At 41.7% G+C, this 26,280-nt stretch overlaps 2 protein-coding genes and 1 long non-coding RNA gene across 5 annotated transcripts in view; 1 reads left to right on the top strand and 2 right to left on the bottom strand.

Moving 5' to 3' along the window:
- Positions 1 to 13,709, bottom strand: part of TTC17 (tetratricopeptide repeat domain 17) — a 112,161-nt gene extending 98,452 nt beyond the window's left edge. For both annotated transcript variants that reach the window (XM_043909708.1, XM_043909718.1), the window contains exon 1: positions 13,513 to 13,709. In XM_043909708.1, the coding sequence (XP_043765643.1) occupies positions 13,513 to 13,671 (159 nt within the window). In that variant the 5' untranslated portion in view covers positions 13,672 to 13,709. The remainder of the gene's footprint in view (positions 1 to 13,512) is intronic.
- A 33-nt stretch (positions 13,710 to 13,742) lies between these two features.
- LOC122698571 overlaps positions 13,743 to 26,280 on the top strand; it is a 13,932-nt gene continuing 1,394 nt past the window's right edge. Inside the window, exons 1-3 of the long non-coding RNA XR_006342371.1 lie at positions 13,743 to 13,858; positions 15,826 to 15,886; positions 24,584 to 24,676. This is a non-coding gene — a long non-coding RNA (uncharacterized LOC122698571). The remainder of the gene's footprint in view (positions 13,859 to 15,825; positions 15,887 to 24,583; positions 24,677 to 26,280) is intronic.
- API5 (apoptosis inhibitor 5) overlaps positions 21,756 to 26,280 on the bottom strand; it is a 27,219-nt gene continuing 22,694 nt past the window's right edge. Inside the window, exon 14 of one of the 2 annotated variants that reach the window (XM_043909731.1) lies at positions 21,756 to 23,875. In XM_043909731.1, coding sequence (XP_043765666.1) covers positions 23,793 to 23,875 — 83 coding nt within the window. In that variant the 3' untranslated portion in view covers positions 21,756 to 23,792. The remainder of the gene's footprint in view (positions 23,876 to 26,280) is intronic. The other variant, XM_043909741.1, reaches the window with a different exon arrangement.

Below are 26,280 nucleotides of genomic sequence, written 5' to 3'. Positions count from 1 at the left end.
TACCAAACTAAAATTCAACTTAAATAACTAAAAATGTTGAATCCTGACCATTACATGAATTTTTATGGCCTGATATCCCTATTTTTTGAAGTTACCCTCAATTAGATTTTACTTTATCATTTTCAGTTCTTGGAAGACATAGTTGTAAATACTTAAACTCACATAAAATAATCTAGGTATCTGAGGTATTAAATATACAGCTGTAATCTAGATCTGAACATCTCGTTAGAGCATTCATGTCAATCACCATTTTCTCAATTGATTAGCAAGTAACCATTTTTAATGTGAGCAACTAAGAACAACTTCTTATAACCATCAGTCTACATTTCCTGCTTTACTTCACCAAAGAATAAACAAACAACATAATGAATAAACTAGACAGCTTATAACCTTACAAGAGAGGAAATGAAACACTGGATCAGGACAGCAGAATCATGAATATTTACTTGTTTACTTATTCTTGTAAACACATACAGAAAGAATGTAGCTGCACAGTTAGAGTGGATGCATACCTAACTCAGAAGTGGTTTTTCTTTCCGGCAGAAAATACCAAACACAGAATGATTCAACAAAGATGTCCATGTGCTAATCCCCAGAATATGTGAACATGTCAGGACACAAGGCAAAGGGAATTAAGGTCGCTGATTGAGTTAAGGCTGCCAGTCAGATAACTTTAATTGAGCAAGACAGAGAGTGTCACCTGGATTATGCAACAGGTGGGCCCAATGTAATTACAGGGTCCTTAAAAGTGGAAGAGGAAGGTCACAGAGAGGGATGCAAGGTTGCTGGCTTTGAAGATGCAATAAAATGGGATTGAAAGCTGAGGACTACAGGTGGTTTCCAGAAACTGGAAAAAGCAAGGAAATGAACTTTCCCCTATAACTATACTCCACAAAGACAGGCAGTGCTGCTGTCCCTTTGATTTTAGCCCAGTGAAACACCTACAGGACTGTGAGATAATAAATCTGTGCCATTTTAAGCCACTCAATTTGTGGTAATTTTTAATGACAGCAATAGAAAACTCACACAAGAACCCACTAAGTACCAGACATAACACCAGGCACTATGGTGATGAAAAAAACATGTGCACCAGAGGGTAGCTATGGACTGAACTGTGTCCCTGCTCATAAATTCACAGGGAGAAGCCCTAACTCCCAATAAAGTGGTAACCGGAGACTGGACCTTTGGGAGGTAATTGGATTTAGATGGCGGGTCATGAGGCTGGGGGCCTTCCCTGATGGCTCAGCGGTAAAGGATTCACCTGTCAATGCAGGAGATTCAGGTTCAATCCCTGGGTTGGGAAAATTCCCTGGAGAAGGAAATGGCCACTCACTCCAGTATTCTTGGCTGGGAAATCCCACGGACAGAGGAGCTCGGCAGGCTACAGTCCATGGGGTTGCAAAAGAATCGAACACCACTGAACAACTCGACAACTGAGGCTGGGGTCCTCATGATGGCAGTGGTGCTCCTGTAAGCTTGAGGAGATACCAGAGAGTTTGCTTTCTCTTTTTCTCTGCCATCAGAGGGAGGAGGAAGATGTAGCTGTTTGCAAGCCAGAAAGAGAGTTCTCACTAGAACCCAACCATGCTGGCTCCCTGATCTTGGATTTCAGCCTTCAGAACTGTGAGAAAATAAACCTTGGCTGTTTAAGCCACCAGTTACGGCATTTTGTTATGGTAGCCTAAGCTAAGACAAGCTGGGAAAAGACCGAGCACGGGAGGAGAAGGCGGCGACAGAGGACAAGACGGTTAGGCAGCATCACCGACTCAACGGACATGAGTTTGAGCAAGCTCTGGGAGATAGCGAGGGGCAGGGAAGCCTGGCGTGCCGCAGTCCATGGGGTCACAAAGAGTCTGACACGACTTAGTGACTGAACAACAAAAAGCTAAGACAGATTTGCCAATCAAATATTGGAAAACTAAAATCAGGGCCAGAAAGGAAACCTTAGTAACTTTATCATTATTCAGATGATGGCAAACTCAATGGCCAGGAAATTACTCTATTTCGTACTAGAAAATGATAGTCTACAAGAGACAATTGAAAAAAATTCATCTTGATTATTCATCAAAATAGTGGTAGTATTAACTGTGGGGGAAAATAAGTCAGCTTGACTAATCTCTTTTATTGCAGTCCCAGCAACTGTGAAATAAACATTAATGACAAAGGTTTAATTTTGTCTATGAAGATAAAAAAAATTTAACTGAAGGTCCCTTTCTGTTCTTATTTCCACTGATGGTCACAACACTGTTTAGCTAAAGGCAATGGACAGATTAGAGGTCTTTCACTAGAACTGGATTATGGAATTTTTTTGACCCTGTTGACACAGTCCACTAGAACAATTTAGCAAATCTAAGAAAATTAAATATATGCATTTTTAGAACCAGGAGACTCCACTTCATAGAGTTTATCTTACAGATACACTCAATATATGCAGGGAATCATGCAGAGATGAATGTATTTGCATGTTCACCTTCTGCAAGAATGTCTGTAGTAGTAAAAATGTGGAAACGATCTAAGCGTCCATCATGAGGGAACTGCTTAAATAAATTACAGAACATCCATACAACCCAATACTACCCATGCTTAAGAAAGAAAAGGGTAGCCTTCTATTTCTGATATGGACAGATGTTTAAGTCTTATGAAGCGAATAAAAGCTAACAGTGAGACCAAATGTTTCTAGTCTCATATTTTTTAAAAAAAAATTGTGTTTGCAAATGCACAGAAACTTTAGGGAAGAATACACAAACAATTCTAGTTGTTTCCAGAAGAGAGACTATGGGTAGTTATGAAATTTTAACTTTTCACTTTATAACATATAGTGCGAAAAACTTTAAATTATCACATATTTTATAGTCTTTAATTCAATTTTAAAACTAAAAAAATTTAAACAAAATTTAAAATTTTGATGAGCATTTGTTTTACAAATAAAACTACAGGAATATTTTTCTTTATGTTAGTAGCAATGTTTAGCGCTATAGAAAAGAGAAGAGGGTTTAGAATCTGATCTGAGCTTGAGTTCACACTCTGCCACTTCCTACCTGCATGGCCTCAGGCAAATAATTTAACCACATTCTGTCTAAATTTCTTTAACAGAAGAACAGTACCACATTTTCCTGAGTCTGTATTATGATAAAATGAGATAATGAGCATGAAAACATTTGGTAAAGGGTTCCGTAAATTACAGACATTAAATGGTTTTTCTTACAATGAAAGTTACCTGTTGATATCCTAAATTAAGAGTCACTTCCATGTATGACTGTATAAAACGCAAGCTCCGTTAAGGCAGGGACTTTATCTCCCTCACAGCTACATTTCAAGTTCCTAACACAAAAAGCACCCAAGCACGTGTTGAATGGGTGACCCAAACGTGCCAAAAGCAGGAATGGACACACAAGAAGCACTCGGCAAATACTTGCTCCAACAAAAACTTTCCTGACTCCAACTGACCACTTTTGTCATGGACTACTCTCTTGGATTCTACTAAAGATGAACTACCCATCTCAAATTCCCACCAAGCAATCAGACTGAAGGTGGAAAGGCTTGACCTTTGGGGGCAGGGCCTCTTGCCAGTCACCTGATTTTAACTGAAATAACTAAGTTCCTCAGAGAGAAAATGAAGGCTGAAAATGTTAGTAAATATGTAAGTGAGTTTTTTTCAAAAGTTAGACTCATGAAGTAGTTACTACTGACTAAACAAACATGGGAAGCACAACAGTGTGAATTCCTAATAGTATGTCTTGAAAGCAAAATATAAAGTGACTTACCTAAACTTATATAATATTCAATTAACTTAAATAATGTCGCAGGGGCTTCCCCAGTGGCTCAGGGCACAGTAAAGAATCTGCCTGCAATGCAGGAGACCCAGGTTTAACCCCTGAGCTGGGAAGATCCTCTGGAGGAGGAGCTAGCAACCCAGTTCAGTATTCTTGCCTGAAAAATCCCATGAACAGAGGAGCTTGGCAGGCTACATTCTGCAGAGCTGCAAGAGGCTGGACACGACTGAGCAACTATGCACACACACAAATGTCACAATCTCAAATATGAGTTCTTTCAGTGTATCATAAGGTTGGAGAAGTAAAATATCCAAAATAGCCAATAGGAAAGTAGATTATCTGAGGCATCATTTTACAATTCTGGGTTAGAGATACCATGTGCTTAAAAAATTCTTAGGCTGTCCAGACCTTTCACAAGTAATGGGGAGAATGAGTGAATTAGCCTGTCTCTGTTAAAATAAACGCACCTCCCTCCTGCAGACTATTAAAGCAATGGTGGCCCTTCAGTATGTCAATATGAGATGCGAGAGCTAACATAGGAGTAATTACTGCTTGCACACACAGACATGCATATACTCTCTCTTTCACTTCTTCAGTGTTTCCTGAGTGTGCATCACGAGTCAGGGCCCTGTTTTAAGCACTGGGTTACTTTACTGAACAAAGCTGTTGCCTTCATAGAGCTTATTATGTTCTTGTTGAAGACAAGCAATAAAGTATATGTTACAATACAGTGCCAGTGATAAATACTATGAAGAAACGTAAAGAAGACAGAGTGATGGAAAGAGATGCTGTTTTAGACAGTTTGGTCAGAAATGGGTGACATGAGAACAGAGGCCTGAAAGAAGAGAAAGGATGAGCCATGCCGATGTCTGTAGAAAAGTGTTTCAGGTAAAAGAAGGAGCAGAGGCAAAGGCCTTGGCCAACCCGAAACAAGTGAACTTGGTACTCTGAGAACCACCTGAAGTCCAGTATGACCGAAACACGGCACACAAGGAGAGCAGCATCAGGGCAGAGAGGCGGCCAGGAGCCAGGGCCCAGGTCCTGCGGGCCTGCAGGCCCTGCTGCGAACTAGGTTTTATTGTTTAAGTGTGACGGGAAACCACTGAATATTTTCGGAGACTCTTTGCTTCCCTTCCCCCAAGACCCCTCAAGGAGTGGCATGACCAAAACTTGCTTTTTAAAAGATCACTTTGGTTGCTCTGGGGAGAACAGACTCTATGGAGCGAACAGAGAAAGGAGACCCATTAGGCAGTTACTGCAGAGGTTCAGCAGAGAAGACAATGGTCTACACAGGCCTGTGAAAGCAGAGGTGGGACCACCCGGCAGGATTCAGAATGCATTTCAGGAGCTGAGAGGTTGCCGACAGACTGGGTATGAGATGTGAGAGAAGAGAGTTAAGGACAATACCAAGATTTGGGAGCATGAACCATCTGGTAACAGGTGTGGTGGGGCAGGAGATCAAGAGCTCAATTCAGGACTGGGTACACGCGTGGTGTCTATTCGCCCGTCAGGTGGAGAGGCTGAGTAGGCAGTTGGCTGCACGAACCTGGAGTTCAGGGAGAGACTGCAGATAGAGTCCAGGGACTGCAGATGTAACACTGGATGTCATGGGACGGCATCAGATTGTCTGGTGGGCACACGCGCAGAGGGAAGAAATGGGGCACCCCAATATTTAAGACTAGCAAACCAAAAAGGGATTCAGCAGAAAAGAATAAGCGCTTGTGGCGGGGATTTAGAAGGAAAACCAGGAATATACGCTCTGAAAGTCACGTAAAAAAAAAAGTTTGATCAAGTCTGAGGACAACTGCTGGGCTGCTAAGAGGCTGAGAAAGACGCCTTTGAACTGAGCACTGAGTGTGGCAATATGGAAGGCCCTGGGAGTTTTGACAAGAGTGGTGGGGATGGAGGACCCATTGGAAGGGGCTTAAAGGAGACCCATATGAAGAGGGGGGGACGAGTCTGCTGGCAGAGGGGTTCCCCTTGCTCTTGCCACCGTGGAGCACAGCTGAGATGCAGGCCCCGCCCACACCCGGCTCCCCACACCGTGGAGTGCAAAGCTGTTCTAATTTTTGCCCTGACCTGCTGGCAAGTCCTCTTATTTCTGGCTGTCAGAGTGCCTTCTCTTCACTTCCACCAGCGCTGCTTCTCAACTGCAACAACTGCTGACCCCCACGGCTGATCTAACCCGTCCTCAACAGTGCAGCTGCCAGTTCCCATCTACTTCGCCTCAGCCCTTTCCAATTCTTTTTCTGCTTTTCTTGTTTATCAAGTTTCCTGTCGCTTCTTCCTACTTTTAATGACTGAGCAAGTGCTGACCTTTCAGATGTCATGTCAGCGATGAGTGGATGACTTCTCTTGCACACACAGCCTGACCCCAACAGAGAGCCAAGAGCAATCTCTGAAATTATGGATCTCACCTGTGTACAGCAGGTCTCTGAAGGCCTCGGGGCTGACGCGCTGATGGGTTACTCAGATTTAAAGCTCTCCTGGGAGGTGTGAGGCTTCCTTTAGGCTAGTCCCCAGATGATTACCACACTAGTGAGTACTGTGAGGCTTCATTCATACAATGGTAAATATCTAAAAAGTAGGAGCCACTTCTCATGCTTCCTTACATCATCCATTTAACAGATACTGCTGCAGCCTCTGTGATGACACAGTGTGAGAGATACTGGAGTTGCAGAGAAGATGAATACAGCTACTCCCTTCATGGAGCATACAGTAGTCTAGAAGGACAGTTACAAAAGTGAACAGACAAAACACGGCAGGGCAGATGCTTTCACAAGGGAACGCAGGATGCTCTGAAAACACCTTGAGAGAACAGCTTACTCCAATCTGCACATCACAGAAGCATCCCTGAGAAATTGATGTTTAAGTTATGAAGAGTGTGAGTTAGGGGGATTGAGACATTTGTGGGGAAGACCATGTATAAAGACCCAGAAGCAAGTGAGAGCAGAGCACATTTGGGGATACTGACAAAAAAGTTAAGTACGGCTAAGTGTGTTATGTGTGTACCTTTGGAAGTGAGAGTGGGGCCCTCAAGGATGAGCAGAGACAGTCCAGAGAGAAGGAAAGGCCAGACCTCAAGACACGTTCACGAAGCTGAACCATATTCTGGGGTATGTACTCATCTGTTTTAAAGGTGTTTTTTCTTGGGGAGTAATAATAAGTAGAGGTAGGAGGGCTTCATTTTGTGACTTTATATACTCCCATAGTGTTGGGCATTTATTTTTACAATGCCACACATCAACTTTGTAACTCGAATTTTTAAACAAACAAACAAACAAAAAAAACAAAGAAGGTTGGAGTGGGTTGCCAGTTCCTTCTCCAGGGGATCTTTCCGACTCAGGGATCAAACCGGGTCTCCCGCGTTGTAGGCAGACGCTTTACCATCTGAGCCACCAGGGAAGTCCAAGGTTTTAAAAGATTATTCTAATTGCATCGCGGAGAAAATGGACTGGAAGCAGGACAGGCCTAGAAGCAGGGAGAACAGTTAGGAAGTTACAGCAATTAATCAGGCAGCGAGAATTAGAGCAACGGTAGTGGCTATGGAAAGAAGCAGGATGTAATTAGAAAATAGAACTGAAAAATGCTGGTAAGAAAGAGGGAGAAATTGAAAAGGACGACTAGACAAATACTACTTATTTGTCCGATGGTAGAAGTGGTAGTGGTAGATGGCGAATGCGGCATCTTTCATTAAGTTTGGGAAAACAGAGCATCACAGAGGTGTAGGTCTAAAACAGTTAAGATTTGGGGACAATAACCTTGAAGTGCTTAGAGGACATTCAACATGGAGTTAACACAGAAGTCCTGAATTTATAACTCTGGAGAAGAAAATCTGAGTTGTAGAAAGAAATGTAGATATCCCCAGCATATATATGGCAACTGAAGTACTGGGAAAGGATGAGATTGCCCAGGTATATGCAAAGAGTAAAAGAGAAACCTGCAAAAAAAGGCAAGGGAAGAGCAAGATCTAAAACTGAATTTCTCATAATGTTCGGTGACCCATCTGCACCATAACCTCCTGAGAAGTTTGATTAAAATGTAAAGATCTTGGCTTCACCATCGACCTACTGAATCAGACACTCTCGGCAACCCGGGAGTCAGCATCCTAAGCAGGCACCTCGGATTATTTCTGGGCATAGTCAAGTTTGAAAGCCATGGATCTAGAAGATAAGCAGAGGTGGAAGAGCCCCCTGCCCCCCAAAAATGGCTCAAGAAGGAGGTGTGCTCTGCTCACCTCCGAAGAAAAAACGAGAATTGTAGCCAGTGGAAAAGGACATACCCTTCAAAGCACTGTGGGCTGATGAAAAAAGGAAGCGTCAATAAATATTTGTTCAGTAAATAATTGGGAGAAGTACTTAAAGCTATGACCAACCTAGACAGCATATTAAAAAGCAGAGACATTAGTTTGCCAACAAAGGTCCATCCAGTCAAGGCTATGGTTTTTCCAGTAGTCATGTATGGATGTGAGAGTTGGACTGTAAAGAAAAGCTGAGCGCCAAAGAATTGATGCTTTTGAACTGTGGTATTGGAGAAGACTCTTGAGAGCCCCTTGGACTGCAAGGAGATCTAACCAGTCAATCCTAAAGGAAATCAGTCCTGAATATTCACTGGAAGGATCGATGCTGAAGCTGAAGCTCCAATACTTTGGCCACCTGATGCCAAGAACTGACTCATTGTAAAAGATTCTGATGCTGGGAAAGATTAAGGCAGGAGGAGAAGGGGACGACAGAGGATGAGATGGTCGGATGGCTTCACCGACTAGATGGACATGAGTTTAAGTAAGCTCCGGGAGTTGGTGATGGACAGGGAAGCCTGGCGTGCTGCAGCCCATGGGGTCGCAAAGAGTCGGACACGACTGAGCGACTGAACTGAACTTAAGAGCTGTAATTTATCTCTGTATATTTCCAAGCTATAACTACTGTCCTGTATAAACACAGTTAACACCTGGGTAATTTATAAGAAGAAAAATAATAGTGGGAAATACCTTTAAAAAATGGATTGAATAAGAATCACTTTGATGTCAATATCAAGGATAAATTCCGAAGGTTTGGCAGGTGCCTGGCTAGTTAGTAACTAACCAGCATGACCTCTAGGTCCAAGTAAACCCCTGAAATGTAAAAACACAGAAACAGTGCTCTACGTCAAAAAGATGGGTTCCATTTGGAAAAGCACTGAAATGAAGTTGTTAGCTCCACAGTACCATACGGATGCTGTCTCCCAGATTAACCAAATCACTTAACATGAGACCAAAATTAAACCACTCCTTCACTTACAAGCTAGTAAAGATCAGTAAATATTTAGCCAGCTTGTCCAACTAAATATAATAGCTCTTCCTTAAGTTATATTATAGTTGCTGAAATAGTTGCTCATCAGCTGTGTTTTACCAAGTTTGCTAAGCTTCAGAGCATTCATTTTGTAGGAAGCCTTATTTGTTCTGAGCAGTTAAAATGATCTGAACTCTGAAGACAGCCTACCAGGCTGCTCCATCCATGGGATTTTCTAGGCAAGAGTACTGGAGTGGGGTGCCATTGCCTTTTCCTTACAAAGGTTAAGAGAAACCAAACCACTTCAAACTGCATAAACTGCTCACTTTCACGTTACCACAAATAAATACATCTTTACTTCTTGCTACCCCTAAATGCCATTCAACAATGTCTTTGGGTGACTTTCCTAGGAGTTGTACCATACACTGCTTAAGAATTTTTTCCAAATTTAAAATGCCAAGGGTTGATACTCTGAATTTTGAAGTTTTTAGACTTCTATTTACAAAGACGCTATCAGAGGTAATAAACCCTGTGCTAGAAGTTCAAATTCTTGATTCAGTAAGTCCACAACTGGAAACATTTCAAAAGCTGATCTCTAAGCTGCTAATTTGGAAAATAAAGCAAAAATTTTTCCAAAGAAGTGACATGACAGGTGTGGGGGTGTGTGTGCACACTCAGTTGTGTCCGACTCTTTGCAACCCCATTGACAGTAGCCTGCCAGGCTCCTCTGTCCATCGAATCTTCCAGGCAAGAATACTGGAGTAGATTGCCACTTCCTACTCCAGGGGATCTTCCTGATCCAGGGGTTGAACCCCAGAGGTTCTTAGGCTAATTCATAAAAGTTTATTTCACCTTCAATGCTGGTGAATTGCTAGACACTTTTGATTAAAAAAGAAAATAGGTGTCTCCATACTAGTAATTAAATAAAAATAATTGTCAAAATGAAACAAACAAAAAATTTATCTTGAAGTCATATAAAAGATCCACTGGCCTGATTACACTGGAGATCCTCCTAGTAACTAGATAATAAAATCTCACACCTCAAGCCCATAGATCACAAGTTAAGGACTCCTGCTTAAAAAAAGTGAGAGGATCTTACTAGTTTTCAGGGACAGGGACATTAGGAGATCAGAAGTATGCCAAAGCCCAGAGCTTGGAGAAAAACACAGAATTGGAGAGGAGGGGCCTTTTCTTAGAAGTCCTCTGACTGCAGCGGGAAATGGACTTAGTACTGGAGCATTCTCTCCACATCCCAGCTCCAGTATCCCCGGGACAATGCTCCTCGGAGTTCAGTGGCTCAGCAAACACAGAGCCTGAAAACATGGGTGGTGTGCTTCCCAGACAGAGTGGGGACTGTGGAAAGGAACAATTCCCTGAGTTGCCATGCTAAGTACTCGACACCCGCTACCGCCAGAAGCAGTCCCAGCTTTGACTGTCAGGAAGTCTAATGTTCGCTTCCTTGCCCCGACTGAAAGACCCATTTCAATCCCTCTACAGATCCAGGCCTTCCAATATATACGGCAGGTTTACAAGTCTGCAACTTATGGGTGTCTACCTTTATCATCTAAGGCTTGAAACAGAAAAGCCAAAATAAATGTTATCTTCTTCTGGGCAATACTGTTTACTGTACTTAAAACTAACTATAATGATGGAAAATGTTCTTATCTAAGTCTGTATTTTGGGCAGTTCAGATTTTTAATTGATAAGCACTTCACACTCACTCTTAAAACAGTGACCTATTATACCTAATTTGGATAGGTTTAAATATTGGGTGAAGAATTTCAAAAGGTATTTGCAAAGGTCTGCTATTTCAGTTTGCCCTTAACCCTTTCCCTAACATTAGGCAACTTTAAAAATGAAATCACGGGGTTACCTGGTGGCCTTGCGCTTAGGATTTTGAGCTTTCATTGCTGTGGCCGGGGTTCAGTCCCTGGTCAGGGAACTGAGATCCAGGAAGCTGCGCAGCACAGCCAAAATAAACAAATAAAAATGAAATCATACCACTGCTCTCAGAAAATAAAACCAATACCAAATAGCAAGGAGCTTGGCATTTCCGCTAAGACACAACATATATACTAAATTAGTTATGTCACTGAAAGTATGAACAGACCTGAAAAAGTGAAAGTTGCTCAGTCATGTCCCAACTCTTTGCGATCCCATGGACTAGTCCATGGAATTCTCCAGGCCAGAATACTGGAGTGGGTAAGCCGTTCCCTTCTCCAGGGGATCTTCCCAACCCAGGAATGGAACCAAGGTCTCCCACATCTGCAATATATGCAAATTAATGTACTAAAGAAATCTTTCAATTCTTTGATAAATATATCCAAATGTGATAATTAACCAAAATCTAAATTGAGGTTTTGATTCTACAGCATTCAAATTACGGCCAGAAAAGACAGCATGGGTAATGCATGCATAACTATCAGAGTGGAACTCAGAGGCTGACCCTGATGTTCAACTCTCTCACTTTATTTACATGGGCTTTCCCCTCAGATTAAATCCAACTTCCCTTCCCTAGCCTCTTACTGTTACACTGTAGTCACCTACTTCTGGTATAAAATTTTTCAGTTGTCTGAACTTAACAAAGTACTGGACAATTCACTGAAAAGGATCACTAAAAAAAGGTGTATATAGTAAAGAAATCTTGCTTTCCTAACTTTAGGCCTAACTACCAACTGTAGGGGTGACTTGGAAGAGACCCAGACGATTCTGTAGATTTCTCAAGCAAGTTTCTAGTAACCCCTTTCTCAAGCAAGTTTCTAGTAACTCCCACCTTTCCCCACTAAAACATATGTACCTGACATGCAAAAAGAAAGGCTGTGTTGAACAAACAAAAACCAAATCAGAATCAACTTTCCCACTGCAATGTTCAGCATATATTACATTTTTACCAGCTTTCACTTTTCTGACGGACCAGTTTCTCAGCTGAACTGCAAGACATCAAAACGGGAAGGAGAAGTCGGTGTCAGGGGGTATAAATAGCTGTGGCCAAAAACAATACTGCAAAAGAGCCAATAGGAGAGGGCTCCCGCAAAAGCAGCAGGAGTGACTTAATTCCACGTCCCTCTTCACCAGGGCCTCAGGGAAAACCATTACTAGGAGACAGAAGGACAGAAGCAACCAGAACTCGCAGAAAAAATTTCCAATCTTCTGTCAGAAATTAATTTGTAAGTGTTGTCTAGGGTGTCTGAAACACACATACGTATTTTAAATCTCACCTGGTATGCCATGAAAAGGAAATTTTTTCTAATGCAATAACTTGGGTATAGAGAACCTGCCACCCAGTATAAAGAAGTCAGTCTTTTCTCGGATATACACTCAAAGCCACTCACCAGAACCAACACTGACTTTTAAACTGCTTTATTCATTCATTATATTTAAGACAAAATTTGCCATCACACGGTGGCTCTAAATGTGAACCTCAGTTTATACAAACGCAAGCCTGGCATTGTGCTCCTATCACCAAGCATTACATACAACCCGCGACTTTCACAGGACAATGGTTAATACATTTCGCACCAGCGGACCAAATGAAATTGCATGGGGCACACACGTCACTCTGTAAATGTTCCCTGGACTTTACAGGACTGCGCTCAAGTGCTGGAAGTCATTAAATGTACCGAGTTTCTGCAGCAGAATACACACTCATGCATTCTTCAAACATCAGCAGCATCCACAAAATACAGGCCATCAGAAAGTTACGTAAGAAAAGCAGCCTCTCCTCTGAGTAATTCATTCAACCTTCCAAGAAATCACATATCCTCCTTGTGGGGCCGGGTCAAAGGTACTAGGAAAGAAACTGGGCGAAGAACACTGGGAAACCAGGGCGGTTTACGGCTGCAAAGATGCACGCAACGCCACCAGAGGCATCCTCAAGCATTCCTTTGCAAACAGAGGGTGCGTGCGGTTTGTAATGAGCCCCTGCTGACCTGGGTAACGGTCCCAGCTGAAACCACCCCAGCCTGACACGAACGCCAGCATGTGGGAAGAGGAGACTGGGGGAGGCAGCATTAGCTGACACAATGCCTGGGGGGCCGAAGCTGTCACCTCCTTGGGACTCGCGCACAGCCGGGCGCTGCCACCTGCTTTCTACTTCCTTGGGGAGGGTTGGTGATGCGTGGGCCCGAGAGGCACCAGGGAAGAAATAATGAATCCGGTTTCTAAAGCCAGGGCACCAGAAAAGGTCCCCAGGGCCCGATCCCTTCACCACTGGGCAACTCTCCCCGAGCGGCGCGCGACCCCAGGGATGGAAGGAAGCCTGAGAACTTGCAGACGGCAGAGGCCAGAGTCAGTCCACTAGCGGGGAATGGGTGGGCCAGAGCGCGGGGGTCGCCCGAACCCCGACACCGGGACCGCGGGAAGGTAAGCTGGGGGCGGAGCCAAATAGCCAGGGGCCAGGCCGGTGTGGGGAATCTTTCCCACCCGGGCGAGGGCGGGCGCGGGCGGCCGGAGAGGGGCACCCTGGCCGCTACCTGCTGCTGGATCTTCCCGTCCTCCGTGACGACCCAGTGCGTGGTGGCGAAGGCCCCTCGAGCTGCCACACTCAGCAAGGCGGAAAGGCTGAGGAACCAGCCTGGACTGGAGCACTGAGGCAGCTCGCACCGGCCGCGGACCCCTACTGCCACCGCCATCTTGCCCCCCCCCGGCCCGGCGACTCGCACCGGAAGCGGAAGTGGGCCCCCGCCGTTCGCCATCTTGGGGAGGTCGACGCTAGAGGAGGAGGAGCCGAGAGGGTGCCGCCGGCTGACAAGCGGCTTCCTCCGCTTCTGTTTGGGCGACGCGGAAGCGCTGTCTCAGGCGCTGTCCGTTTGGCTTGAGGTCGGAGACTGCTTTTTTATTATTGTTTTCTTGTAGAGTGGGAACCAGAGAGAGAGAGAAAAGTAGTATTCCAGTTGGAGCCTCAGCAGAAATGAGAGGACTCAGAGCATATATGTATTAATACTTTTAAAAAAAAATTATTTTTGTTTCGAATGGTTGGGTAATACAAAGTATGCTTTCGAAACACCTAAGGGAAGGGATAGGTTCTGTTTTGTTCTGAAAATTTCACAATGGGGGAGCTTCACAATTGGGAGGCTTGTTAGTCTAGGACAGTGCTGTCCAGTAGAAACGTAAAAACATAACGCGAGCCATGAGCCACAACATAATTAAAAAAAAAAAAATTTGAGAAAACCAACATCTTATTTAACCCACTATATGCAGTATATTATTAGTTCATTGTGAAATCTATAGAAACTACTGAAGTATTTATTTTTGTACCATGTCTTTGAAGTCGGTATGTATTTTACACCTATCAGTTCAGTTCAGTCGCTCAGTGTTGTCCGACTCTTTTTGACCCCATGGGCTGCAGCACGCCAGGCCTCCCTGTCCATCACCAACTCCCGGAGTTTATTCAAACTCATGTCCATTGAGTCGGTGATGCCATCCAACCTTCTCATCCTCTGTCGTCCCCTGCTTCTCCTGCCCTCAATCTTTTCCAGCATCATGGTCTTTTCAAAGGAGTCAGATTTTCCCATCAGGTGGCCAAAGTATTGGAATTTCAGCCTTAACATCAGTCCTTCCAGTGAACACCCAGGACTGATCTCCTTTAGGATGAACTGGTTGGATCTCCTTGCAGTCCAAGAGACTCTCAAGAGTCTTCTCCAACACCACAGTTCAAAAGCATCAATTCTTCCGTGCTCAACTTTCTTTACAGTCCAACTCTCACATCCATACATGACTACTGGAAAAACCATAGCCTTGACTAGACGGACCTTTGTTCACAAAGTAATGTCTCTGCTTTTTAATATGCTGTCTAGGTTGGTCACAGCTTTTCTTCCAAGGAACACGCGTCTTTTAATTTCATGGCTGCAGTCACCATCTGCAGTGATTTTGGAGCCCACCAAAAATAACATCAGCCTCTGTTTCCACTGTTTGCCCATCTATTTGCCATGAAGTGATGGGACCGGATGCCATGATCTTAGTTTTCTGAATGACACCTGTCAGCTCATCTAAATTCAGACTGGTTAGATTTCGGGAGCTTCATAGCCCCACGTGTCTAGTGGCTACCTTACATCATGGGTGTAGATCTGGAGGCTGGCAGCACTGGCATCACCTGGGAGCTTATTAAAAAAACACATTCTTGGCTCTTATCTATGTCTCCAGCAGGTTTTACCCTTTAACATGAACCCCACATGACTGGTATGTACATAAAAGTTTGAGAAGCACTTCCTTCTAGTGAACCAACCTGTGGGCCAAGCGGACTACCCTGATTACAGTATTCTTGCCTGGAGAATTCCATGTGGACAGAGGAGCCTGGCGGACTACAGTCCATGGGGTCACAGAGTCAGACACAATTTGGCGACTGAACAACAAGAAGAAGGATCATTGGGGAGTCATCTTAGAATTCTGCCTGTCGCAGGTTCCGACTGCCAAGTCCCACTTCTCTAGTCTTACTGAACTATGTTTTGAGCGTCACAGTAACCCTTAGAAGTGCTTTTGCTCATCTTCAGTTCAGTCGTTCAGTCATGTCCAACTCTTTGCGACCCCATGAACCCCATGACCCGCAGGACACCAGGCCTCCCTGTCCATCACCAACTCCCGGAGGCCACCCAAACCCATGTCCATTGAGTCAGTGATGCCATCCAGCCATCTCATCCTCTGTCATCCTCTTCTCCTCCTGCTCTCAATCTTTCCCAGCATCAGGGTCTTTGCCAGTGAGTCAGCTCTTCGAATCAGGTGGCCATAGTGTTGGAGTTTCAGCTTCAACATCAGTCTTCCAATGAACACCCAGGACTGACCTCCTTTAGGATGGTGTGGTTGGATCTCCTTGCAGTCCAAGGGACTCTCAAGAGTCTTCTCCAACACAAGGTGAGCAAAAAGCATCTTTCCTTGCTCTTAAAAATATATATATACATACATATATATATATGTATATATATATATTATTTAAGGTACAGCTTAAATCCTGGATTGTAAAAAAAAATCTGTCAACTGCTATTTGCTTCCTCTGAATTCTGTGACACTAATGTGACAATATTGGGTTTCTTTATGATATTACTTTGTACACTTTGAACAGCTAAACTCCTGAGTAGTTCTTCCTTCATCCAGCTAGACTGGAAGTATCTGAAGGCAGTATAGGAAATGTATTTTTATTTTTATCTTCCATAAAGCTTGATGCTTAAGTGGTTAGTTTATTTCATTTTTATACTCCCCAAAAGGTAGCTTTCCGATTTTATGTGCATAAAACAATGAAAAATTCTAACCCAAATAAAACTGTTGCTGCCAATTTTTGACATCCAAATAGATCACTTGTTGTGTGTGTGCTCAGTCGCTCCAGTCATATCCAACTCTTGGGACCCCATGAACTGTAGCCCACCAGGCACCTCTGTCCGTGGGACTCTCTAGGCAAGAATACTAGAGTGGGTTGCCATGCCTGCCTTCAGGGGATCTTCCCAACCCAGGGATTGAACCCTCCTCTTTTATGTCTCCTGCACTGGCAGGTGGATTCTTTACCACTAGTGCCGCCTGGGAAGCCCAGATCACTTGTTAACCTTTCTTTTTATTCTAAGACCTGATATTTCTTTTTCCATTTTAAGTACATATTTGTTCTTTATGGTTAGATAAAACCTTTGGAACTATAAGATGGTAGTTATGAAAATTGCTGTTGCTAAGTCACTTCAGTCGTGTCCGACTCTGTGCGACCACATCCCTGGGATTCTCCAGGCTAGAACACTGGAGTGGGTTGCCATTTCCTTCTCCAGTGCATAAAAGTGAAAAGTGAAAGTGAAGTCGCTCAGTCATGCCTGACTCTTGCGACCCCATGGACTGCAGCCTACCAGGCTCCTCCGTCCATGGGATTTTCCAGACAAGAGTACTGCTAATAATCTCTAAATTGTGATTCAATTCTTAGTTTAACAAATGCTAGGAAAGCTCATAACTGCATGTAATTTGGCCTTTCAACATAAAATATTTTAGCAAATATGCCCTTTAATTTATCATTATCATAAATTATAGACCTTTTTAAGCTGAGACTTGGACAATGGTAAAATGGTCTTGCTGTATTATTCATTTCCTTCCTGGGGCTGCTTTATCTGAATTTTGCAAAGGATCTGTACTTTTTTATTTCTTAGAGAAAATACTTAAGATATAAATATTCCTGAGAGAGTTATTATAACACCCTGGTTTAAATTCTGATTATCTTTTGCTTCATGGTGAACCAGCGCAAATCTTTGTGGCATAAATTTTAAGCTTTAGACCATGATTTATTATATCTTATAGTTTTTTGGCTGGACTCAGCTGGTAGTTCTGCTCCTCCTGCTGTTAGTTGGGGGTCACTCACAAGGCTGAATTCACCTGGGACCTCGGCTGGGACTGGAATGTTCCCAAATGCCTCCAATCATGTCTAGTGCTCACCTGGAATGACTGAAATGGCTAGGGTTGTCCAGGCCTCTGTCTCTCAGTCCCAGTAGTGACAAAGGTTTCTTACATGGTGGCTCAAGGCTCCCAAAGAGTGAAAATAGAAGCTCCTTGAGGGCCAGGCCCAGAACTGGCAAAGGGTCACTTCTGCATTCTGTTGATCAAAGAAGGTAACAAGGCTAGCCCAGATTTAAGGGGAAATGGAAATAGACTTATCTTGATAAGTGAAACAGCATGTTTGGTTAGGAATAGAAGGAACTATTGGCAGCTTACTACGTGTAGTTAATTCCTTTGGTGATTTTGAATTGGTGGGGGTTGAAAGGGTGAATCTCTGTACTAGGAAGGGAAGCTAGTCACAGAGGAAGGGCTATATAGGTTTATCTCCCAACAGCTGTATGCAAAGTGAAGAGGAGTTTCAGCAGGAAGACAGAGGATACCTAAGTAGTAATTTCATTAGAAATTATGAAATACAGTAATTTCATTTAGAAATAGTTTGTCAGTAGTTTGTCAGGGAGTCTGAAGCACAAGGACTACTTTGGATGAGACCAAGTGTCAAATCAGCCCCAGATTCTAACTCCCAGTGACACCGGGGCTGCTCTGAGCTTATCATGATGGTCAGCCTCAAAAGAATTTTCCTGATGCAAACATAAAAAATCTCACAAAAAACCCTCAAATGCCAAAAAGACAGTGTATGGAATAGAAGAAAATATTTGCAAATGATGTGACAATGATGGGACAGACAAGGGCTTAATCTCCAAAATATATAAACAACCCATACAACTCAACAAAAAAACAAACAACCCAATCAAAAAATGGGCAGAAGACCTTAACTGACATTTCTCCAAAGAAGACATGTGGTTGGCCAGTAGGCATGTGAAAAGATGCTCTACAACACTAATTATCAGAGAAATGCAAATCAAAACTACAGTGGGGTACCGCTTCACACCAACAGAATGGCTGTCATTAAAATGCCTACAAATAACAAATGGGAGAAAAGGGAACCCTCCTACACTATTGGTGGGGATATAAGTTGGTACAGCCACTAGGGAAAACAGTATGGGGTTCCTCAGATAACTAAAAATAGGATTTTTTTAATGATATGATCCAGCAATCCCACTCCTGGGAATATACCTGGACAAAACTATAATTCAAAAAGATACATGTCTCCCCACCCATGGTAGCACTGTTCACAATAGGCAAAACATGGCAACAACCTAAATGTCCATCAACATATGAGTGGATAAAGAAGATGTGGTGTATATATATATATATATATACACACACACACACACAGTGGGATACTACTCAGCCATGAAAAGAACAAAACAATGGCATTTGCAGTAGTAACATGGATGCAACTAGAGATTGTCATACTAGGTGTAGTTGTCAGTAGGAGAAAGATAAATGCCATGCAATATTACTTACATATGGAATCTAAAATATGGCATAAAAGAACTTATATGCAAAATAGAAACAAACTCAGAGACACAGAGAACAGACTTGCAATTGCCAGAGGAGTGGCAGGGAGGGAGAGGGATGGACTGGGAGTTTGGTAGATGCACACCTTTACATTTAGAATGGGTAAACAATACGGTCCTAATGCATAGCACAGAGAACTATACTCAGTAGCCTGTGGTAAACCATAATGGAAAAGAATATAAAGAGTGTGTGTGTATACACACACACACACACACACACACACACACACACACACACACACGAGTCACTTACTGTATAGCAGAGATAGGCACAACATTGTAAATCAACTATAATTTAAAATAAAGAATTTTCTTGATACAGACTTACCAGCCATTAATTTATCCAAATCCTTGCTTCTGTTAATACGTTTGGGAATGACAGTTTCTGTGGAATAATTGTATTGTGACTGTTTAGTCTGTTAAATAACTAAAGGTCATATCCACTCCCCACCCCGTTTTTACTCCCTCACATAGACCCAACTTTCAGTGTCCTGACTTTATGATTGAATCTGGGCTTCCCTGGTAGCTCAGCTGGTTAAGAACCCGCCTGCAATGCAGGAGACCCAGGTTCAATTCCTGGGTTGGGAAGGTGCCCTGGACAAGGGGTAGGATACCCACTCCAGTATTCTTGGGCTTCCTTGGTGGCTCAGCTGGTAAAGAATCCGCCTGCAATGAAGGAGACCTGGGTTCAATCCCTGGGTTGGGAAGATCCCCTGGAGAAGGGCATAGCAACCCACTCTAGTATTTTTGCCTGGAGAATCGCCATGGAGAGGAGCCTGGTGGGCTGTATAGTTCATGGGGTCGTAGAGTCGGATATAACTGAGCGACTAAGCACATGATTAAATTCAAGTTAATTCTATTCAAACTATTTAGTGAGTTTGTGCCTTCTGATCTTATCACTATAGCATACTAAGTTTTAGTTTTTTCTTCTAGAAATACCATTCCCTCATCTTTTATTTGCTTTTCTTGGTTCCAATTCTACTTAACGTTATTTTTTGACAAACCCAAATTGGAACTGTATGTAGCAGTCTATCTTGGTTTTGTGTCATCTTGTTTTATGATGACCAGAATTTTACTTGACTTTATTTGTGGCTGTATTAAATATACAACTTCTAGGAATAAATCTAGTTTCTTAGGATTTTGATAGATTTCATTTGTCTAAGTTTTAGCTTCCATCACACTTGCTAGAATTAAATCCCACTTGCTGTTTTCTACACATCAGAACAGAAAATGGGGAGGAAGGATAGTGAGCTGAGGGAGCACACAGGTGGTCCTGTATGCAGCTTGGGCAGAAAGGCTTCCTGTGGGGAGTGAAATCTAGTCTGACCTGAAAAAGGAATGTTAGCCTGGTGAGTGTAGGAGGGAGAATCAGGGAACAAAGATTTTCCAGACAGAGGTGCCTGCCCAGTATCAGAAAGAGCTCCTTGAGTTAATGAAAGTAGTTCACCCCAGATGGAGTTTAGGAATTCTTGGATTATGAAGCTAAGCACTGGTATATTTAAGGTTTTATTGCCTCTATTTCAAATGCCTTCCCTTGAAATCTCCATTAGGCTGGCTCCAAATCATCATCTAGGACTCAGTTTAAATGAATTCCACCAACTTTTTCTAACCATTTCTATGCTCTTAAGAGACATTCACCGTCAATGCTTCAGTGTCCTCATGACGCTTCTCTCTGAAATCAGCTTATCGGGCTCTGTGTAACAGGATGTAGACTCCATGAGCTTGATTATCTTGTTCACCACTATATCCTCAGCAGAAAACACCGCCTTCGAGGTACTACTTACTGAACGCTTACTATGTACCAAACATTGTTTTCAGTGCTTTTGATTATCAGTTAACAGAACGCAAAAACCCTAACCTTTGTGGCATTCTAGCTACGTTATATTTTACCAGGGGGAAACACTAAAAATACAGTATATTTTATAGTATATTTTAAATTATGTTAGAAGTTGGCAAATGCTCCAAAGCACGTAGAGTAGGTAAATGGATTCTGGAGTCTTGGCAGGGAAGAAAGGGGGCATTGTGGTATTAAACAGGATTCCTTGAGAAGACGACCTTTGAGGAGTTGAAGCGGTGAGTTGCAGATATGTGCCTAGGAGGAACAGCTAGTGCAGACTGTAAGGTAGGCGTGTGTCTTTGCCTAGCCTGCATGAAGCTGACTGGACAGAGTGGTGGAGGATAAGAGTAGCAGCTGAGGTCAGAAATTTTTGATTTTTATTCTAAAATGAGGAAGGAGTCAGGGAACATCTTCAAGTAGAGGAGTGGATGTTTCTTTGCTGCTGTGTTTAGAACAAGCTATAGAGTCAAGTGTAATAGCTTGGAAATCAATCAGGACGCTATCATGGAACTCCAGGCAAGAAAGGATGGACATAGACATTTGGCAGCCCTCAGCACGTAGATGGTATTAAAGCCACAGGAATGGATGTGATCACTAAGTGAATTTAGGTAGCTTGTACTGATCCCTCCTTGGTGCTTTTTAATAAAGGCTGGAAAATCTTTTTAATAAAGGAAATCTTTAGTAAAGGCTGGTAGTCAAATCAAGAAGTTGCTTTACATACTGAGGGAAGAACTTATTCCATTATGATCTGTCAAGTACCTGATGTTTTGCTTTGATAGAAACAACCCAATTCTTTTTTCAGAAGGTTATTAGCTTCTAAAAATAAATCCAAAAGGCTGAAGATTAAAGATAACTGGCAATACGGAATTCTTTGAATGAAGAGCAGTATTTTGTCCATCTTTGTATTTTCATGGTCTGACAGACTGTTTGGCACATGAGAAGCAAGAAATGTTAATGAACATCCAAGAAACTGAAGATGCCGTAATGATAACACAAGACACAAAACAAAATTACAAAAGGAAATTTATTTCAAAAGCATAAGGGAACATTTACATTTGAACAAAGTGATAAACAGGTGTCTTGCAAAAGAAAAAAATCCATGGCATGAAGTTTTTCATTCAAAATTTTTAAGCAAAAATAACCTAAGTTGTGCACTATTGCTTTAGGAAAGGGAAGGGGAACAATGAGGCGGTAAGGGAAGGAACACAGTCAACTTAATATCAAACTTTAGAAAGTAAAGTCACTTTTTAGCTCTGAGTTTACAAATATTAAAAAGAAAAAGAGGAAAAATTATACTTAATGTTCAAATTTATATAAATGTAGTCCCAAAACAGCTTCTGTACTTGAAATGGCTTTAGGCCACTGGCTGATCTGACTCTGAGGTCCAGGCTACCTGGTCACAGTTGTCAAATGGCAATTCCATGTTCCTATATCTGTTCAGATTCCAAGGGAGCTTAAGTTCAGCTCATAGTCTTTTGGAATGTTTAGAGATTATTGCCACCACTCCATAGTCAAGCTGACCAACTTCTTTTGCTCACTTGTATCATTCTAGTCTTCAAAAAACATTTTCTCCAGAAACATGTGCAGTAATTCTAACAAAGGGTTTTTTTTTGTCTATTCCCCCGATATAGAGGTAACAGTAATGAAGACACCTGCATTGTAATCACAAACTACTCCTCAAAAAATAGGTCAAACTACCAGAAAATGTCACTCAGGCATTAGATTTGAATAACAAACCTGGGGAGGGAAGATTAATTGTGGAACAAAAATATATGAAACATTCAAATGCAGAGCAAAGGGCCTATGCTACTAAAAATGCCCATGACAATTAAACACTCCACAAACCCCCCATCTGTTGTTTTAACCTAAAGATTCTATTGACTAACTTATACAATAATTTTGATTAATAACCTGAGAAGTTAAAATCTTGAAAGTGGCAAAAGCAAACTGAGAGCATCCCTTACTTACTGGTGTATCATATTATCAAGTCACTTTTCCTGGGCTGCCCTGGTTATCAAATCCCCGAATTCTAAATTACTCTGTTTGATCCTGCAGAAACCTGTATGTACATCAGATTCAGTATTCTGGCTGTATTTCTCCAACAGGGGTCTCAAATTTACCTTTGAAAATGCAGCCTTTGTTTATTTTTAGTTTTAAATAACAATCATCACGTAAGTGCAACTGACTCAAAAGACCTCACTACTGGGAGGAAAACCTAAATAACAAGTTAGTAATGGATTCAGCCTCAAGAGGATAATCACCGTGTCAAAGACTACCCGTTCCTGGAATTGAAAAAAAAATGACTTATGTTGTATAGTCAAGTTTCACAGCATGCATATATATATATACACACACACACACAGATATATGCTCATGTATGTATGTATATTATACATACACATTTCTATGCAAATAGTAAGATCCCATATTCAAAAGTTTATATCACAACATATGGAGAAGAGTTAAGTAAGCAGTGCAAAGCAACTTACTTCTTCCTAAAAATGTCATGTCATTTCTACATTTTAAGAAAGCTGATGAAGTATTTTTGTTTTTCTGACACGCAGGAATACTGTACCATTGCGTAGCAGCTTCATTAAATAAATGTGAAGTCTGACCATTACTCTTCTCCACATGTTGGCGCGGGGGAGACGGGGGGACAGGAAAATCAGGAACCTTTCAGCACTGATGATCTTTACCAGTTATCAGAAATGGACTGAATTTTATTACACTTTAGATCTGAATAGCTCTCAATAACAAATTATCAAGATGTTTAAAAGATTCACAATGTGAAGTCTGAATAATGACGATATTGCAAAAACAAGTCAAGATTGCAGACAAAGCATCCAAAAATATCGCTGTGGTTTTTACCTTGGACACAACCATGGTTTGTTACAAAAGTAGATCATACATACAAAGGTATAAAGAACAGTAAGTTTTTAGCTGAAGGCAGCAGTCTTTTTAAAGGGACACCCCCGGTAATCCAATGAGTAGTAGAATTAAGTATATTAAGCTCATGGCGACGCTGAAGAAGGTGACTTCTCCTTCAGTAGAGTCTTCCCCGACTGCGATTTCCTCGTGCTCCCCAACCTCGGCCACCTCTACTTCCCCTGAAGGCTCCTCTCTGCTCTACGAAAAAGCGAACAAGGGTTTAGGTCTTGTTCAGGACGTCGTGGGACAGCACACACAGAAGAAATGTAGCTGGAAGCTCTGAATGTAGCAGTAAGCTCTATAAAAACAGCATGGTATTCTGCGAGTACATCTGCAAGTTCAAATCTCTACATAAAACCAGGGCATCATTTATATATGCCAAAGCAGATTATCTCAAGGTACCAAATATATTCATAGTATGTACTCAATTAAATGTATCCCATTAAAGATATTTCAAGGTGACAATGTTAACGATAACTACATTTAGTTCTTTATTTTGGTGCCTATCACAAAGATGACTAATGAAACTATAAACGTTTCTATATTTAATATGGATTAAAGCTATAGGCCTTCAAAAGTTAGTGTCATATATGTAAAATATCTTAAACTACCAGTGATCAATTCTGAAAAGTTAGGCTAGAATGAAAAATGTACCTTTCAAATGCAATGAAAAGGTAATCTGTTTGGGTCACCACATTGAAAAATCATGTTACAAATTCTGACAGCTTTTCTCACTGCTTTGTCAGCTACATATGAGCTGCTCAGAGTGCTGCCAAAAAGGCTGTTTGTATATATTACAGTGTTTGGGTTACTGATGTAAATTAAGCATATCTCTTGCTGAAAAATCAGTCACTTGGATCATATGGTAGAATGAGTCCTTGATTTACTTGTCAGTCTGTTTTACAGGTCCAGAGAAATATTCCTCAAAGGAGTCTTTCCAGTGAAGAAAAACTGACTGACGTTATCAGCAAGGCTGGACCTTTCATCATACACAAATGAGTAAGAGTCTCAAACTTCTAATTCCAGAGATCCAATCTCCTCATTGGAACCTTCAAACTTCCTCATTGCAGGAATCTTGTTAGGAGCAATAAAAAGAACCTGGTGTTGCCATTTTTGTTCCATAATGTTGGAGGCTTGAAAAATTCCTATCCAGTTAGTACTGCAATCCATTTTTTGCCATTATTGCTAGAATTATATTACTGTTTTGGGGTGATGCTTTATTTTTATCCCTCCAGAAACTGAGTTAGAAAACTTAACTAGACCTTTCCCTAGTTTAACCAACATTTACCTGTCAACAGAATGGAATCTGATTCAAAGTCACCTCTCATGTCATGATACATTTTTCTAAAATGATTGGTATGCCAACTATTTAAATAAAACCATCATGAGCTATCACATTCAAAAAATCACTAGAATGATCTTTTTAATGGTTTCAAGCTTAATCTAATACTGCTACTAGTTAAAATTATACTTTAAAAAATTATTTTAATATTCAAAAAACGTAAAAGTTGAAGGACACAAGTCACAAAATATAGAATTAGTACTTGTGGGTTTCCGGGCAACTCTGTTCTACAGGAAGGAAAACTGAACATGGGTATGTGCAAATACTTTGATTGAAAATGCACCAGGAAGCTGAACTAAGTTATGGGAACACACACCTTTAGATAAAGCAAATAATAAGAGACATTGGTTAGTAAAGTGAAAAATTTTGATAAGGAAAAAGTCTAACTATGCCTATATGGACTCAAAGATGAATTACAAATTCTGGCTCCTTCTCTGCATAGAACTAGTTCAGGCCCATGACACTGGCACAATCTATTTTCTTTGCAGTAGACTTGTTCACTGTAGTAAGACAGTGATATAATAAAATTGAGTTTGGCTGACATAGAAAAGTAGAATTTCAATGATTAAATATGGGTAATAAAGTCTAAGTATTAAAGACTTAAAAAAATATTCTTCTCCCTCTGTCCTGAGGCAATACTGACATCCCAGGAAAAAAAATCCAACACTGTTTCTCTTTCCTCCTAACCCACTGTCAGTGCCCTAAGGAAAGGACATTAAAAAGGTAGAAAAATTTGAGATAGATAGGTCAACTAATTTTCATCTGTAATACTGAGAACTGTTTTCAGCTGAATGGGTGAAAGAAATCCAAGAAAACTCTTCAAATTGTTTCTATGAGAATACTTACAACCTGACACATCTCAACTCCCCCAAATAAAAATACTAGCAGAAATTTTGTTCCTACTTTCCAATAAGAACAATCAGAGTTTAGTTTGCTTTGTAGTTCAATTTATGACAAGCACTCCAATTACAAGGTTGCTCCTATAGGAATATTAAAGTACAGGAATACCAGACACAAAAGACAGTTAACGGGCATGTTTGTCGTTCTTGTTACTTTGCTGACTAAGGAACAACTAAAGTTGTAAGTGACTCCTGTATTTTTTCCTTGGCCTTGCCGTATGGCTTATGGGATCTTAGTTCCCTGACCAGGGACCCTCAGTGTGAGGTCGAAGTTCTAACCACAGGATGACCAGGAAATTCCCCGATTTTTGTCTTCGGTAAAACTGCTTCCCACCCCACCCCCCACCCTTTGATAATTAAAA

This window comes from Cervus elaphus, chromosome 1 (assembly GCF_910594005.1).
Source record: "Cervus elaphus chromosome 1, mCerEla1.1, whole genome shotgun sequence".
In the NCBI taxonomy this organism is placed as follows: Eukaryota; Metazoa; Chordata; class Mammalia; order Artiodactyla; family Cervidae; genus Cervus; species Cervus elaphus.
Note: the sequence above shows the minus strand (reverse complement) of the source record. Positions and strands in the feature narration are given on the sequence as shown.